The sequence below is a fragment of the Schistocerca nitens genome, chromosome 3, assembly GCF_023898315.1.
Source record: "Schistocerca nitens isolate TAMUIC-IGC-003100 chromosome 3, iqSchNite1.1, whole genome shotgun sequence".
Lineage (NCBI taxonomy): Eukaryota > Metazoa > Arthropoda > Insecta > Orthoptera > Acrididae > Schistocerca > Schistocerca nitens.
Genome location: NC_064616.1, coordinates 191,776,577 through 191,794,005, shown reverse-complemented (window position 1 = coordinate 191,794,005; position 17,429 = coordinate 191,776,577). Strand labels below are relative to the sequence as shown.

The following is a 17,429-nucleotide window of genomic DNA, read 5'->3' as shown; positions in this document are numbered from 1 at the left end:
CTGGTGACATTCATGAAAGTAACTAACACTATCTGACATGGGTACAAAAGCCACTAATGGAGACAATGATATTAAAAAAAGTCTGGTATGTCACTTTTTTTGTACTACCAGTAAAAGTGTTGCCAATTAATTAAAACAGCCCTTATTTACTATCTTTTATGTGGTAATTCATGAATAGTGCATGTTTTACGTTAAAAATGAAATATTTTGCTAACTATGATCAAAAAGACTTTTGACTCCTTGAGTTCCGCCAATATTTTGGAATATTATCAACTGGGAACTGTCATTTAGGTACCACTGCATGAGTTTACAGTTCAAAATAGTAATATTATCTTTAGGTATTGCAATTAGTCATCTCAACAGAATAATGGATGCATGGTGCCAACACTTCAAAGTGAACGTGAGAAGAGAGCAAGCAGTGCAATGGTGATCCCAGGTGCAATGTGGTCTCAGCAGCAGAAAATCCAAGAGTGCAGTGGCAGGCATTGTGTACACAACATAGAACAGTGCAGCAAAGCCAGTCATATGTGTTTATCCTTGGGCATCAACGTTTGGTAACAAAGTATTCGCATTCTATTTAAACAGGTAATAATGTTACAGTAATACTGGACTATAGTTGTCCAAAATATTGTGAATTTATATTAAACTGTTGTTTCAGACCTATAAAAATCAATCACTTATTGAATTTGTAGGGCATAAATAATTTGATTTGGGTATTTAATGAAATCTATTTACAGTTATGTAATTAAATTTATTTATAATGTTTATCTCCCACATTGTGCTGTTATTTCATTAAGCAATTGTGAAGAAGGCCCATAGCATTATCATATTCTATTTGTGTCCATTTCCAGTAGCTCAAGGAGGAAAAGTTTCTGTTAATCAATGCAGACTAAAAGCTATTCACTGACATTGTCATGGAAGTTTGATTCTATTTCTCTTATGTAAAGCAAACATAATGTGTAGCTAATGTTATTAACATAATATTAAATTTACCAGTAGCATTTATTTCAAAGCAATGTTTTAATAATGGAGCTGAAAAGACAGAACATTACGCTACATTGTGATCTTGTGATCACTGAGCTCATAACTCCTAATATAAACTTTAGTTTCAGAAAATGGCTGATGTTCCAAGGATTAACACATATGACATTTTGTGGCTGAACATGTGCAAAGGTGGCCAAAGTCCCCATCTGTTAAGCCACATTGACAGCAGCAACTGTGTCCTCTGTGGGAGTGTATAACTCTTGGATCAAAGATGGTGTTCAGTTTATTCACTGTGTATATATGTCTTTTGTATGAAGACAAATTGATGAAGAACAAATTGGTAAATTTCTGTGAAAATAAATAGATTTTGAATCTTAATTTGTTGGAGTATAATTATTAGTCACTTATTCTATGGCTAAACTCTCAAAATTTATGATAGTGTTTCACCAATAATTCAGTCATGGGATTGGGCAAAGTTTCCATAATGTTTTTTCAACAGAATTTTTAAGTCTTCGTCTCCTCCTTAGAAAAGCATAATTTGTGCCTTTGCTTGATAGCTATTTCTGTATTGATAATCTATGACAGAAAATTTGTTCATCGAAGATGTTGAATCGATGGTCAAAATTGTTGCGTGTTATCAGTAACAGTAGGGGAGTTATCTCCATTTTCTTGTATCTTGAGGATGGTGGTCGGTGTTCAAGTGATGCAGTGTTGCTCCTGAGTGTAGGTTTGGATGATATGTGGAATCTCTTTGTCACTTTGGCCACCAGCTGGTGCAGGTGCAGAAGTACTTTACCGCTGACTGTTAGTTGCGCTGAGGCCTGCGCAGACTTTGCTGCGTTGCTTGCAACACAGGTGTAGTTGCCGGCGTGAGATCTGTGGACAGCTGCGATGGCCAGCGTGCTTGAATGTGTATCCTGTGTCAAGTTGATGCCATCCTGAGAATGCAGAATGGCTCCATCTTTGAGCCAGCGCAGTGTTAATGGTGGATCCCCAGCTTGGATGACGCACTGTACTTGTGCACGTTCTCCCTCAATTAGATCCCCAAAACTGAATGGCCCTATTCGTGGAGGAACTGCAAGAGATATGGTAGTCATCACAGAAAACGTAGTGATGACAGAACAACAGTCCATAGCAGAACTAATGAAGTTAGGTGAAAACACAAAATGGACACACATGTGAATCAGCAGCTGAAACAAAGTAAAATCCAGCAAGCTCCTGAAAAAAAAAAAAAAAAAAAGAAATAATCATGTGACATGAACTACTCCATGGTAGTCTTTGGGATAAGCCTTACTTTCAAATGTGAGGAAGCCAGTGATACAAGAAAACTGAACAAACCTGACTCAATAGCAAATGGGAATTTTGCAACTGGAACATCAGGAAGAAGACTCTTCTATACTCCCTCTATAAAGAAGCCAATTTCTGCTACCACTCAGCACCACAGGGCCAGTTTAGGCGACAGAATGATGACAGTGCCAAATATCCTCAATGCATGTAATCAGAAAGAGCTTTCAAAGAACAGATTTCTGTAAGAGATAAATGTACACAAATGCCTGCAGAAAAGCAGCAAGCAATTTGAAGCAATCACTTCTGAAGATTTCAATTAGCTGAAAGCATAAAACATAAATAATTTATTAACTACTCTAAGTTCAGCATCTATTATATCATTTCGGTGAAGAATTTAATTTTCTTTACAGACACTGCTAAATTTGTATTAAAGAAAAATCTGTCAGATTGCTTCATCACTAGTTAGTAAGTTGAAATACCTGCTCTGTGACACTTCAAAGTCCATAGTGTAAAAACTGGCTCTTTCTGCAGAAAAAAATATAGCAGACAAATGCTGATCAGGTACAGTCTGAAGATTTAGGCATATTACAAAATTTTAATAAAATATCCCACAGCAAGATAAACTGTGTCAAATGAAAATCTAATTTGCAGATATGGAGATTGTGAAATGATACAGAATAAGATGCAGGCAACAGGAGGGTTACCATTGACAAGAAGCTGAGCGGAGTGTGAGGCTGTAGCAGCAGCATTACTGGCAACACAAGTGTATGTTCCAGCATGGTCAGGCTTCAGACTTTCAATGCTCAAAGCACTTATGTGGCCTCCAAGCTCACGAACTCCAACATCTGATGCCAAACCACCGCCATCTTTCATCCACTTGATTGTAAGTGGGGGATCACCCTTGTTGATAACACACTGAACTCCTGTGCGTTCTCCAATATGCAGGTCCATTTGGAAAGAGAAGGGTGCTATCTTGGGTGGCACTGCAACACATTTATCCTGCAACACTGGCTTTTCAGCAGGCTTAAAAAAATTCTTTGTTACGAATGATACAGTCTTAAAAACTATACATAAATATGTCTTTGGCTGCTTCTTCTTGCTTTTTTTTGTAAACTTTTTGTTTGATAATAATATTTAATATCCATCCACCACTGAGGAAACAGTAATTACATAACACAAATGCAACCTGTAATTGATGTTTCTAATGTAAATTTAAATTATGAAAGAAATCAGACAGCCACTCACCTGTGATCGAACAGGTACAATTATTCAATCAGGATTTTCTTTGTCCAGTGCTGCATACTTAAATCCTATGCAAGTGCAATTATAGGCATTTGACAATAGAAAATGGCAATATTAATTTAAATTTGCAAGAAATAGTGATACACGATCAGTCGTTTAAATAAGCAATAAATACAGTTACTTTTTATTGCTGTAACTATTTCTTTGGGGAATTGTGTACTACACAGCAAATTCTAAACTAATTTCACTTCTTAATAGGTAGATCATCTACAGTGAAGCTTTATTAATCAGCAGAAGTTTTTGTCTTGTTAGTCCAGCACCATGATCAGAAACTGCTTTAATAACCCTTTCTCTCTTTCTGGTCATTTACTTGAGCTTTAACGATTTCTTGTGAAAGATATTGAAACGATCACTATCATTACTCACATATACTATGTGAATCAACTAAGCATTTTACTTGTTATCCATTATTATTAATGTACTTGGTTTTTAAAGGAACAGAAAACAGTTTGAAAAAATATCTCCTCAGCATTTTCACTAAGATTTCTGAAAACAGAACACAACATTAACAGCAAGTTATTCTATGAAATCAATGAGGTGAAAAACTTGTTCTCATAATCAGTACTGTCTTGTGTTGGAAGAATGTCCATTGAATGTGAAGTTAAAAGTAATGAATACGGCAGAGTCAAAACAACTGAAGGGTAGGTAGTCTGTAGCCTTTGGAGGCTAGGTGAGAAGGCACTCACCTGCACAGACCCTGTCTTTTAAAATTAATTACTTTGTATTAAAGATCTTGGAGAATATTGCAGATAATTTCCATTTGGGAAATGAAATTAATTAAGCAATGAAGATTTAAACAATAACTAAAGGCTGCAAAACATCTTTTAGTGTTACCATTTACATTGCGAAAATACTCCAACCAGTTCATGTGTGATGTAAATGCATTCCACAATTTTCCAAGTGATTTGAGAATTTATGATCATGCTGCAGGCAATACTAAAAATGTTCTGAAATAATCAGTAATGTAGATATCCTAAGTTACACTGCACAGTGGATGTTTGTTGATAATAGGCAAATGAAAAAGCTAAACAGTATAAATCTAGCACTAAACATTGTACAGTGTGAGGAAAAAAATGCCAAACTTGGAGGCCGGCATGCGATTCCTCATCGAGATTGAAGACAAAAGTTTATCTAGCAAAATCAGACCAGGTGTATTTTGAAAACACGTGTATGAAAACGAGGAGATGGGAACACTGTTATATCATGCAGCACATCAGAATGTACAGAGGAACGTCTAGCACACTGCGCTACTGTACCGGCAATGGTAACTCACTGAGTAGACTGCCGGGACATCAGACCCACATGCACCCTGACAAGAATGTTTTTCATTGCTTGGAGCAATTCCTTTGGGAAACTGATAATCTTCATCCCCAAGTAATGGACAGATGTTACTCAAGCACTAGACATACTCCACAAACAGCAGATGGGATTCTTAAAACCATTCACTAGTCACCTTGGTGAAGTACTCATGATATTGCGAGACAGTTCCAGATATCTCAAAGACAGGTTGTTGAAGTGTTGCACAATGAAGAACTGCATTCATATCATAACATGTTAACTCCACACCAGTGACCTGAGGACAGCATTCGATGAGTACATTTTTTGTGAAAGCTATTTTCAACCTCAACAACAGACAGAACACAACCCATATGTCATCTGTGAATGTAGCTTTCAGCATGCTTGTCATAAACCTCTGGGCTGGAATGTGGAGGGAGTCCTTTTGGACCCTTACCTATTGCCAAACAAGTTGAATGAATCCCTGTACTGTATGTCCCTTTGCAATACTACATTAGAAAATGTTCCACTTGGTCTTCAACTACAGCTATGGCTTCAGCATGATGAGGCCCCGCCATAGTTTGGAATGAATCCATGTAACTATTTAAATGAAGTGTTTCCAGGGAATTGGATTGGTCATGGAGGTCCAACATTCTGGTATCCATATTCCCCCAACCTTAATCCACCAGATTTTTATTTATGGAGACACTTAAAGGAACAAGTTTGTAGCACTCCACCCACAGATGTACATGACCTAATAGGTTGTGTGCATGCCGCTTTGGCAATGGTGGGTGCAAATGCTTTGCGTAGAGTCCAGCAAAGTATGATACAGTGAGTGGTGAAGTGTTTGCAAATGCAAGGTGGCTGCTTTGAACATCTTCTCTAAAGTGAACATTAGCCATACATGTATGTACCAGCTCTGTGAAGATAAGCCCAGATGTCAAACACACAGAATGGAATTATTATGTGTAGCACAATCTGCAATCTAGTGTAGCCTACCTATTGTGGTTTTTGTACCTCATTGGTTACTGTATCAACTATTATTTTCTATTGGCTCCTCTTGTGTCATGGACAAAACAAACTGGTCGTTTACATCTGTAAAAATTCATGGCATGTCTTAATGTTTAAATAAATGTAACAGTAACATAAAGAAATACATAAGATACTGCATGGTGGAGGTGTAAATTGGATACAATTTGATGCTTTAACTGGTAAAAAAAGGTGTGAATGTGACTCAGACATTGGCAAATCTGCATATCCATTCCCCATAGCATTGCCTCATCTCACTGAGCTAACAGGACACAGTGCAGAGTTCATGATAGATGTTCCTGGCCATGCTGTATGCAGTTACAGCATTGCCAGGGTCTTGTTTTTTAAATCACATTTATTTTAAACCTTTTAGCAGGAATTGGTTTTGCTAGACATTCTTTTGTCTTGAATTGGGATGAGGAATTGCATGCTGATTGACAAGTATGGCATTTTTCTACACCCTGTATATTTAACACAGGTTAACATACAGTATACTTGAGCTTATTTCAATACAAGAGCAAGAATTATCCCTACATTATTCCTGGAGCCACTGGATCCCCAGCTGATAAATGGTAGAAGGCTTTGGCCTGGTAGGGTGTTTACTCCATCTGCTCTCATCCTCTGCGATCTAACAATACTGTAGTGCAGTGGCAGTCGCAGGTGGATGATGTGTTTTATCTTTTTGTGCTTTATTGTACATGTCAATGTCCTAGGCAATTTCAGTTTTGATTGTACAAAAGATTTGACTGTAAATTTTTATGCATTTCAATTTTAAATTAGTTAATTATTGGTATGAATTGTAAGTCCTATTTATCTTATGGATGCCCCACATAAGGCAGAGGTTCAGTGTGCAGAACTGAAAATTGTTTATTCTTCCTCTACTACTTACAATTAGCCTCATCTGCACCCCCCTGCTCCCCATGCTCCCCCCTCCTCCCCCACCCTTTCCTGCAATAGCTATATAGTGCTCAAGAAAAAGTGAATGCACAAGATTTAATTGTATATATGTAACTGAAACAGTCACTGCACACACTATTGATTGAATTAGTGAATTGTTTACATTTATTGTGTTGTATAACTGTTACCTGCAGACCTGAGAACTATACTGCCAGACAAAAAGAAGTGAAGCCTGTAGAAGACATGGCATGATTAGGTGTCAATGTAACTTTGTACACATACACACCATCAGTTGGTATGAAAATAATTATTAGTGCTGCAGTTCTCCATGACACTAAGAGTGCATTAGTGTTGTTTGTGTTTAGTGTTGTTACAAGATCTGCTAGAGTATAAAATGGACACGAATAGTATCAGATGATGAGTGGTCACTGTGAAGGACTTCGAGATGCCCCATATTTGTGTGAGGCAGCGTTATCAGCACTTGACACAGTTTCAAAGGGGCCTCACTGTAGGTCTCCATTTGACTGGCTGATCAAATCATGCGATATACAGATCTGAGAGACTCCCTGCAATATTCTGTGTCATCCCGTACCATTGGTGAGAGTGTATTAGCATCCAGACTAGTGAATTACCATCCAATCCACAGGATGTCACTAACACGCAACATAAGCATCTGCTTTTGGAGTGGTACTGTGATTGGGAAGCATGAACTGCTGATGAATGAATCACAGTTCTGAACTACCCAAGGTGACCAGAGTCACTGAGTATGGTGGTGACCTGGAGAAAGATTCCATTCTTACAGAGTTTTGGGGAGGCACCGCGGTATTACTCCTGGCAGCATGGTGCTGTGACCCATGGGGTGTGATGTCAGGCTGAAGAACATGTGTGGCACCAGCTCAGACATCAGCTCCACCCCACTACCAGTAAAGGAACAGTTACAACAGCTATGGACTGGCTTGCCTAAGAGAGGATACAATGGCTTTATGACACCCTTCCCAACCAAATCAGAGCACGCATCCAGGTCAGAGGGGTTGAAACATCATACTGATAAGAGGGCTCATACTGCCAAGTTCTTTGTAAATCTGACTCGATTTTGTAATCTCTGAATTAACATCACACACCCTCTGAACCCTTGAAGTTTCATTTCATTTCACTTCACCTTCTGGATGCTTCACTTTTTTTTGTCACACAGTGCTGGTGTATGTTTAAAAAAAAAGAACATTCATCTGAAACTGTAAATAAACACAATGAGAGCTAATTTAAATTACATTTGATGTATTGTGTTTTCCATTTACTCATGCAACAAAGAAACTCTCAGAATATAGTTGGACTACATATTTAGTGTAATAACCTTCATTTAATTACTAGGTTCAATTGGCAGCACAATAATGTGGAGTGAACGTCAAAAGATAACTAATTCCCGCAAAAGTAAATCCGAACAAAAAGAAACAAACATTGGTATGCGCATAGTTATATTATGATGCATGGAATATTGAGCTATTTGTACAACATTATATGTACTTCACAGTGAATAATTATTTTAGATGATTATGATGAGCACCCAAAAACCTCTCCACTAAAACACTGGAAATGTAAAAGTTGTGGATCTCAGTAACAGTACTATAACATACCAGTGACAGTAAGTGGCAGTGTCTGAGATGAGGAATGTCCTTGTTTATTCATAGCCGTACAGCGGTACAGTCCTCTGTCTGTATCCTTCTGTACATTTTGAAGTAACAAGGTACCATTTGAAAAGACTTTCTGCCGTCGGGTTACCGGTAACCGTCTTCTGTCTGAAACAATAATGTCAATAGCATGAATTTTAATGTACTTTATTTAAAGATTACATGGTGAAACCAGTTTACTTCTTTTTAACATCTTGTGGAATGGATAATAGGTTATAGTGAGGCAATGTTTCAGTAAAATCAAGGCCAGTAACAACAGATCAGACAGACTTAGAAGCACAATGTATTCACCAGTATACAAATAACTTATGTTAGTACCAGAAAGCACAAATAAAATCATACATTTTGATGCACAGTCCACCATCTGGCTTATAGGTGAAATCATTATACACACACAGTGCAAAAGATAAAAAAAAAGCACACTCAAAAAAGAAAAATAACACACATTCCAAACAATCTCTTTATTAGAAAATACAGATAACTAAAAGAGTTTGCTTAAGTGTGGAAATAGTAGAGAATGTGTAGTATGCACCTTGGCACATGTTTCCATCACAATTTTATTGGTGTAGAAACTTGTTGCTGATTGTTTTTCATCACAGTCAGATTCTTGTGAAGTCAGGTGAAAAAATTTTAGGTGTCAGTTTCAGGAGTGAATATTATTTACAGATTTCGAAACAGCTTAATTTATTTAATTAGTATTGCACAGTGTGTCTTACCTTTCTCCCACATTATGGATTCTATAGGATACCCAGACACAGGGCAGGCTATATAAAGGGGTTCCCCTGCCACTGCTGAGACGTTAGGCATTGGTCGCACAAATGGCAATCCTGCAAAATATTTTCCAAGAAATTTTATATAAGGATACAAATGCATAAATATCTTCATTTTATAATTTTGACATTCTTAGTAGTAGATTACATTCAGTGCAGGTATTATAACAGATTATCATTTGAACCCTTTATTGCATAGTCTCTAATTGATCTGGTCCTCTTGTTGCATATTTCTATATGGTATCTCTCACAAGACTGTCCTCATAGTGTACACTTGCATAGGTTTGACAGTTCATGGTATGTTGTATTTGCACAATCCATGTGGTGGAATCCGTGTACTGCGAGTCTTGTAATTAGAGGTCTCATCTCAAAATTTGCTGCTGCCCAAGTGCGGTCGATCATGGCCCCGGATCCATAGAATTCCGTTGGTACTTCCTCTCTTTTCCTGAGTAGTGATCTTAGTAGGTTCTCCAATGCTGATGTGTTGGGAAGTAAGAACCTTGTCCTTAGATACTCTATGAGGAAAGATTCTCGGGCGAGAAGGTAGACTGATCTTGATCTTGTGGTTTTTGCTACCCCTAATGCTCTTTTGATATAGGTTGCTTTTACTCTTTCCAATATTTCTAAGTTCTTTTCATTTAGATGTATCCATATGATTTCTATCCCATAAGCCAGTATCAGTATTATTTTTGATTTGAAGAGTGCCATAGCTGTGTCTAGATTTAGTGTTCTGATGGAACTTATTTCGTTTATCGTTCTGATGGCTTGTGTCACTTTCTCTGTTGTGTGTTTAGTGAAGCACTTTGCGGACGGCTGGAGTGTTATCCCTAGATATTTGTAATCTTTTGTGATAGATAATTGCTTTCCTTGTAGTGCAAATCTTGTCGTTTTTGGGATTTTCCCGCCTGGTCTGAATACCATCATTTCCGTCTTGTCGGTGTTGATTACGAACTTGTGTTTTGTGCACCATTTTTCCACGTCTTCTATAGCCTCCTGTAGTTTCTTTAAGGTTTTTGAACCTATCACAATGTTGTCCGCGTAGGCATATGCTTCAACATCTTTGTCTTGAGCGATTTCCATAATGTCCTTTGCTGCCAGAATGAACAGGAGTGGGCTTAATGGGTCTCCTTGGAGTTCTCCGTTTGTTTGCCTTATGGGTCCAGACAGGTCGAGGTTGTCTGAGATCCTTATCTCGTTCCATTCATTTATGGAGTTTATGATCCTCGTCCAGACGCTGTCTCTTCCCAGGGATTCGTCGAGCATCCTTTTTACTAATGATCGATCGAGGAGTCTATGAATACAGCATAATATTTTTGCTTCTTATCGATGGTTTCCCATATGTTTTTTAAAAGCACCTCCACTGCTGTGATAGTGGATCTTTTTTCCCTGAACCCGAACTGAGATTCTGGGAGGTGGTCTTCCCAAATGTGTCTTAGTCTTCCTGTGATTAGTTTTGTGAATACCTTAAAAGGGTTGTTTTCCAAGGCTATTCCTCTGTATTTGTTTGTGTCCTTTGGGTCGCCCTTCCCTTTGTACATTACCCTTACTATTGCATTTCTCCACTGGCCTGGGATTTTTGCTGTTTCAATGCATTTGTTATAAAGTTTTGTCCAGGTCGGTGCTAGCAGATGGGCTGTGTCTTTAAGGTATTCATTGTAAAGCATGTCCGGTCCCGCTGCTTTTTTCCTTTTTGTTGATTCAATGATGTTTTGGACCTCATTTGGAGTGAGTGGGGACCAGGCTGGCATCTCTTGCAGTGTGAGCTCTTGACTTGCTATCTCTGCTCCTTCTCTACCATCTTTGTTGAGAATGACTTTGAAATGTCTCGTCCATTCGTTCATGCTTATATAGTGTGACTGTGCCTGCTTTTGGGGGCGGATTGCAATGAATGGGTCTCTCCTGGCTTCTTCAGCTAGTCTTCTTCCCTGTGTGCCATTATCTTCTCCCTTGTTAGTGTTTTGTAGGATAAATGGTTCAAATGATAATCTGTTATAATACCTGCACTGAATGTAATCTACTACTAAGAATTATGCAGACACTCAATACATCCTTGTAATTCACTCTCAAATGATTGTAATCTAATGTATAACTATAATGGCTATTTTGCTGCAATAAATCGTTTACATAATTTTAAATTCTTGATGATAGCAATAATCAAAGTTAAATTAAGTTAATTTAAATGTAATTCCAATATATTATGGATGACAGCTGATAAGTTAAAAAATCTAAAGTTTTTAATAACTGAGTTTTTAGGGACTTTTTCTGGTTTGTGGCCAACATGTAAAGAAGGGGTGACTTTGATTCGAACAGTGCATCCATAATGTAAATTTGAACTGAACTATATTTACGGAACACTCAAAGACATTTTGATGTTGAGCCCCTTGTTGTTTATGGAAGTCAGAGTTACTTCTTTTACAGTATAGAGATCCAATCGTAGCGTAAAAAAGACGTTAGGTCCCAGGTGAATATTGTATTATTACAGTACTACCCTCGTGTGTATGTGTGTGTGTGTGTGTGTGTGTGTGTGTGTGTGTGCGTGTGTTTTATTAAGCAATCTACAGCGTTCCACGTAAACGTGCCGTGAAATAAATGTACCGGTACATCACAGGTCTCCGGCTAGTGGGAAACAGTCCTTCCCAAACGATCTAATGTCGTTAAATATGTAACAACAACATGATTCCTCAGAGCCAGAGAGGGTGCATACGATTTTAATACCGTATCGAAAATTTGCAAAGTCTAGAGATTTTCGACGTTCTGCAGTAAAGCGGAAGAGATTCATAGGCTACTACATTCCTCATAAATGGCTGGAGAAAAGATAAGAATGGATAAACAGAGAAGGGGAATACGTGTGACGGTCCTATATACTACAATTTTTTTATAAGCAATTCCTAACACTTCCAAAATCTTTCTACCGTATCCCATCATTTCTGTCCTTCCTGACGCGGCAAATAGCAAATCCTTTATTACGTTTTTGAGCTAAAATCTGCCGTTACACATACGCGGTAAAAGAAGTGATTTGTTGAACACGAAAGCAGCAATTCGGTTGGTGGGCTATGAACATCTGCCTTGCATCGCGCTTTCATTTAATTTAATAGAGTGCTCGGGACTTACGAGCATGGAAAAAAGTATTATACAAAAATCAAAAACAATCGTAGAACAGGATTTCTATGCTACACGAACCCCTTGAAGCGGCACTTGGACATATCCACAATTCCATACCGAGCGAGGTGGCGCAGTGGTTAGACACTGGACTCGCATTCGGGAGGACGACGGTTCGATCCCGCGTCGGGCCATCCTGATTTAGGTTTTCCGTGATTTACCTAAATCGCTCCAGGCAAATGCCGGGATGGTTCCTTTGAAAGTGCACGGCCGACTTCCTTCCCTAATCCGATGAGACCGATGACCTCGCTGTCTGGTCTCTTTTCCCAAACCAACCAACCAACCACAATTCCATAAAAAGTCTTCTTGAAACTGAATGGCAAGCTGTACCAGAAGTTGTTAAAATTTTAAAGCCTTTTAAAGCAGTTCATAGAAGAAATGTCCCCGCAAACGCAAGGGTCTATTTAAAAGGTACTAGCAGCCTCCGATAGTATAGAGGGGATATTTGCGAATTTATATATCAATTTAAGTACAGAAATACCAAAGAACTTACTGCTTTAAGTTAAATACGAAATTTAATTACCGATTTAAAAACCGGGCTAGACACTCAGTCCTCTCGAAAGCAGCCCTATTAGATCCAGGCTTTAAGAGGCTTGCTTTTAAAGACGAATCTGCTTTCAACTACGCCAAAATTTCATTAAAAACTGCATTAGAAAAAATATTCATTGAAGTTCACCACTTGAAATAGAGTTGACTTTGAGTTAGTATCGCCCCCTTTTGATGAAGAGGACTCAGACTGGGAAGAATTTCATGTGAAGGCAACGTCTGTCTCTGTGACATCACCTGTTACCAGCATAATATCGATGAGGCAGTATATGGAAGAAAAGTTATCAAATAAGTACGAGTGTCCTTTACACTCCTCTACACTGAACTGCAAGTTAAGAAGGAAAACAAATTCTGTCATGGCTACTTCAGTGACGACAGAAAGGGCATTGTCAAAATCATGTCAAACATTGTCAGAATGGGAAGAAATTACATGTGGTGTCCCACAAGGATCCATCTTATGGCCATTGCTTTTTCTTGTGTACATTAATGATCTCTCATCAGTTACACTGCAAGAAGCAGAGTTCGTTTTGTTTGCAGATGACACAAGTATCGCAATAAATAGTATGTCAAGTGTAGTTCTAGAAAGATCGGCTAATGATATTTTCATGGATATGAATAAATGGTTTAAAGCCAACTCACTGACATTAAACTTCGAAAAGACTCACTATATGCAATTTAGAACCTGTAAGAGGTTTCCACCCAGCATATGCATAAAATACGAAGAAGAGCAGATAGAAGAGGTTGACAGTCTTAAATTCCTGGGATTACAACTTGATAATAAATTCAGTTGGGAAGAGCACACCACAGGACTGCAGAAACGCCTTAACAAATCTGTATTTGCAATTCGAGTGTTAGCGGACATAGGCGACATAAAAATGAAAAAAGCTTGTATACTTTGCCTACTTTCATTCCATAATGTCATATGGTATAATATTTTGGGGTAACTCTTCAAGTCAAACAAAAGTTTTGAGTCCAAAAGCGTGTAATACGTATTATTTGTGGAGTAAATTCACGGACGTCCTGTAGAAACCTCTTCAAAGAACTGGGTATACTAACTACTGCCTCCCAGTATATTTACTCATTAATGAAATTTGTCCTACATAATATATCTCTTTTTCCAACAAACAGCTCAGTTCATACATACAATACCAGGAACAAAAATGATCTGCACAAGGACTGAAAAGCACTTACTTTAGTTCAAAAAGGGGTCCACTACTCAGGAAAACTCATCTTCAATAATTTGCCAGTAAACATAAAAAATTTAGTTACAAATAAAGATCAGTTTAAAAGGAGCCTGAAAGACTTACTAGTGGCCAACTCCTTCTACTCCATTGACGAATTTTTTAATAGAAACAAATGATGTATTGTATATATTCATACTATTAGTATTGTTACTTCAGCTTAAAAAAAAAAAAAAAATGACATGTTCCACATCCACGACGATCTCCTCAGCACGGATCTATGGAACGTAAACTAATCTGATCTAATCTAATCTAAAGGCGAAGTTTCCTGAATCCGAAATGCTTGGAAATTTTTTTATTTTTAAACCTCAACCGAAGGTTTCTGTAAGAAACAATTCTGACACTATGTACATTTTCTGGTTGACTGTTGTTATATAGACTACATATGTTGATTATTGAAAAATGACTTCCCACCGAAGTAACAGTCGTGGACACGCAATTCGCCATACCAAGATCGATGTGTATTGCTTTGACTGACTTCTTCTAAGGTGCCAAAGTCTGAGTTAAAGTATAATGAAAAATTTTTTATATAAGGTTACAATTTGGATCCTACTTTGAAATGAAGTACAGATTTTTTTTTAGTTTATTTAGTTGACTGAAGAATTGAGAACATTTTTTACATTTCCCTTTAACAGCTACTTAAAATATATATGTAGTAGCTTACCTTTGTAAAACTTTGTCTTTAACTTCCACATTAAGTAATTTAAAACTTACTGTTTTTCGTTATTACTATTATCAAACCCGGTCAAACGTATTCAAGTATAAAAAATACACCAAAATACCAAGATGTAAGCATATGAAAACGACTGGACTCCATAAGAGTTTTACGATACCGTCGATGACGAAAGCAACGAGTAAAACGATAAGTTTGTAACGAATACTGTTAGTTTTAGTGACAAATACATAGGGATACATTTTTTCGTTACTTTCACAGTTCTACGAAACCAAGTACGTAGGGCATCCATTCGTAAGTTTTCTATACCTGCTTCCGATAACAAATCTGACACGAACAAATTTTTGGTAGAAGATTTATGGTTTCTACATAGTCTACGAGGTGATAAAAAAAACAGATTTTTTAAAGAATTTTGATTTTTTCGTGTATATTAATGTCATTCCCTTCAAAATAGCCCTCATTATATATTACACACATGTGCCATCGTTTTCTCCAATCCCTGAAACGCTTTTGGATCTCGATCTCTATGATAGCTTTTAGGTCTTCCTGCCTTACGTTTTTAATATGTGAAACGACGGCCCTTAACGTTTTCTTTATTTTTGGGCAAGTACAGCATTGAAGTGGTGTTTCTTATTGTGCAGCAAGAGCTATGTCATTATCGAAGAACACAGTGAGCGTAATGTTCACGATTCACCGCAATTGTCGAGCTATTCCTCTGGGACGATTGATCCTTATTGTTTCGAAGTCATATCAGTCAATACAAGTTTCATCACCTGATATATCACACGTTTCAGAAGTTCTGCATCGTTGTTTACATGGCATGAGCGAATTTTATAGCAATATCATCAGAAACTTCTGTGATTGTGACTCGGCAATTCTTCGTAATCATTTCTTTCCCTTTTCTCCAGTTCCACGGTTGATGATATGCAGGGGCGGCCAGGTCGCTCCTTCTCGATATCTTCAAAATCTTCTCTGCCTTCTGCAAAGATTATGTAGCACTCGATAACCCTTGTTTTACTCATAGCTGACTCACCAGAAGCAATACTTAAAACTTCTAAATCTTTGCTGCATTTTATTCCGTTTCTACAGGGTGAAAAGTATTTAAACTGACAAACTCCGGGAGGTGAATCTTCAGGTTTTCGCAGCGCAAAGACTGCTCCATTAAGTTTCGGGAATGCAGCCGCATGAATTCTGCTTCTTCTTCTAATATTGCGGCTGTATATCTTTCAGACATCTTCAGAGAGAGCCGTACGACTGACGCTCCAGCGCTCGCTCCATCCTTTTGAACTCGCGGACCGCGCCACTGCGCATGCGGCCACAGATAAACAAGGCGCCAGTGATGTTGATCGGCGGCAAAGACGTAACATAAGCATGAGTTACGTCTGTGGCTGCGCATTCGATTCATGCTGGGAGGTCGATGTATTACTGGGAGCTGAACTGTAGCGACGTCTTTGTAAGTTCAATATTGAAAGTGACGGATTCCATGATTTATCTAATGTGAAACCGCTGTCTCTATTAATTAAATTCTTCGTCAAGCGGATTTCAATGGCCTCTTTTACTACGGAGTCCCAGAAAGGTGAAACAGAAGTCAGAATTTCGACATTTTCATATACCATAGAGTGACCAGAGTCAATACAATGCTCTGCCACAGCCGATTTACTGGGTTGTAAGAGCCGAGTGTACCTACGATGTTCCGTACACCCCTCTTGGACTGTACGATTCGTTTGTCCGACATGTGAAAGGCCACATTCACATGGTATCTTGTAAACTCCAGGCTTGCGGAGTAGTAAGTCATCTTTAACAGAACCCAGGAGTGCAGCCGTCTTCGCCGGTGGACGAAAAATCACTTTTACTTTATGTTTAGTGAGGATCCGTCCTATTTTGGATGAAAGGCTTCCCACATACGGCAGGACAGCCATGGATTTAAATGTTTCCTCGTCATCTTCTGCATTCCATACGGACACCTTAGGTTTTATTTGTAGTGCCTTACGTATCTGTTGTGGAGAATACCCGTTGTCCTCAAAAACTCTCTTCAGATGTAAAAGTTCGTCTTTTAAACTACTTTCATCAGATATGACGTGTGCTCGGTGTACCAAAGTTCTCAGAACACTACTCGTCTGCGAAGGATGGTGACAGCTATTTGCATGTAAATATAAGTCCGTATGGGTCGGTTTCCGATATACTGCATGACCCAGAGTGCCATCTTTTTTGCGCCGAACCAAGACATCCAAAAATGGAAGACATCCCTCCTTTTCCACTTCCATTGTAAACTGAATTTGTCCATGGATGGAATTCAGATGGTTTAAGAAGTCCTGCAATTTGTCCTCGCCATGGGGCCACACTACAAAGGTGTCGTCAACGTACCTCCAAAAAACTGTAGGCTTCAAACTAGCAGACTCCAGGGCCTTCTCCTCGAAGTCCTCCATAAATAAATTGGCCACCAAGGGTGACAAACGACTACCCATGGCAACACCGTCAGTCTGTTCAAAAAAGTCGTTATTAAATAAAAAGTATGTGGAGGTCATCACATGGTGAAACAAAGCTAAAATCTCCTTATCAAAACTTTTTCCAATGAGATCTA

General features: G+C 38.3%; 1 protein-coding gene across 1 annotated transcript in view; it reads right to left on the bottom strand.

Annotated features, from left to right (window-relative positions):
* LOC126249143 (Down syndrome cell adhesion molecule-like protein Dscam2) overlaps positions 1-17,429 on the bottom strand; it is a 242,097-nt gene that overhangs the window by 190,842 nt on the left and 33,826 nt on the right. Inside the window, exons 3-5 of the mRNA XM_049950796.1 lie at positions 9,176-9,286; positions 8,406-8,567; positions 2,976-3,254 (exon numbers count right to left, since the gene is read on the bottom strand). Of these exons, the coding sequence (XP_049806753.1) occupies positions 2,976-3,254; positions 8,406-8,567; positions 9,176-9,286 (552 nt within the window). The remainder of the gene's footprint in view (positions 1-2,975; positions 3,255-8,405; positions 8,568-9,175; positions 9,287-17,429) is intronic.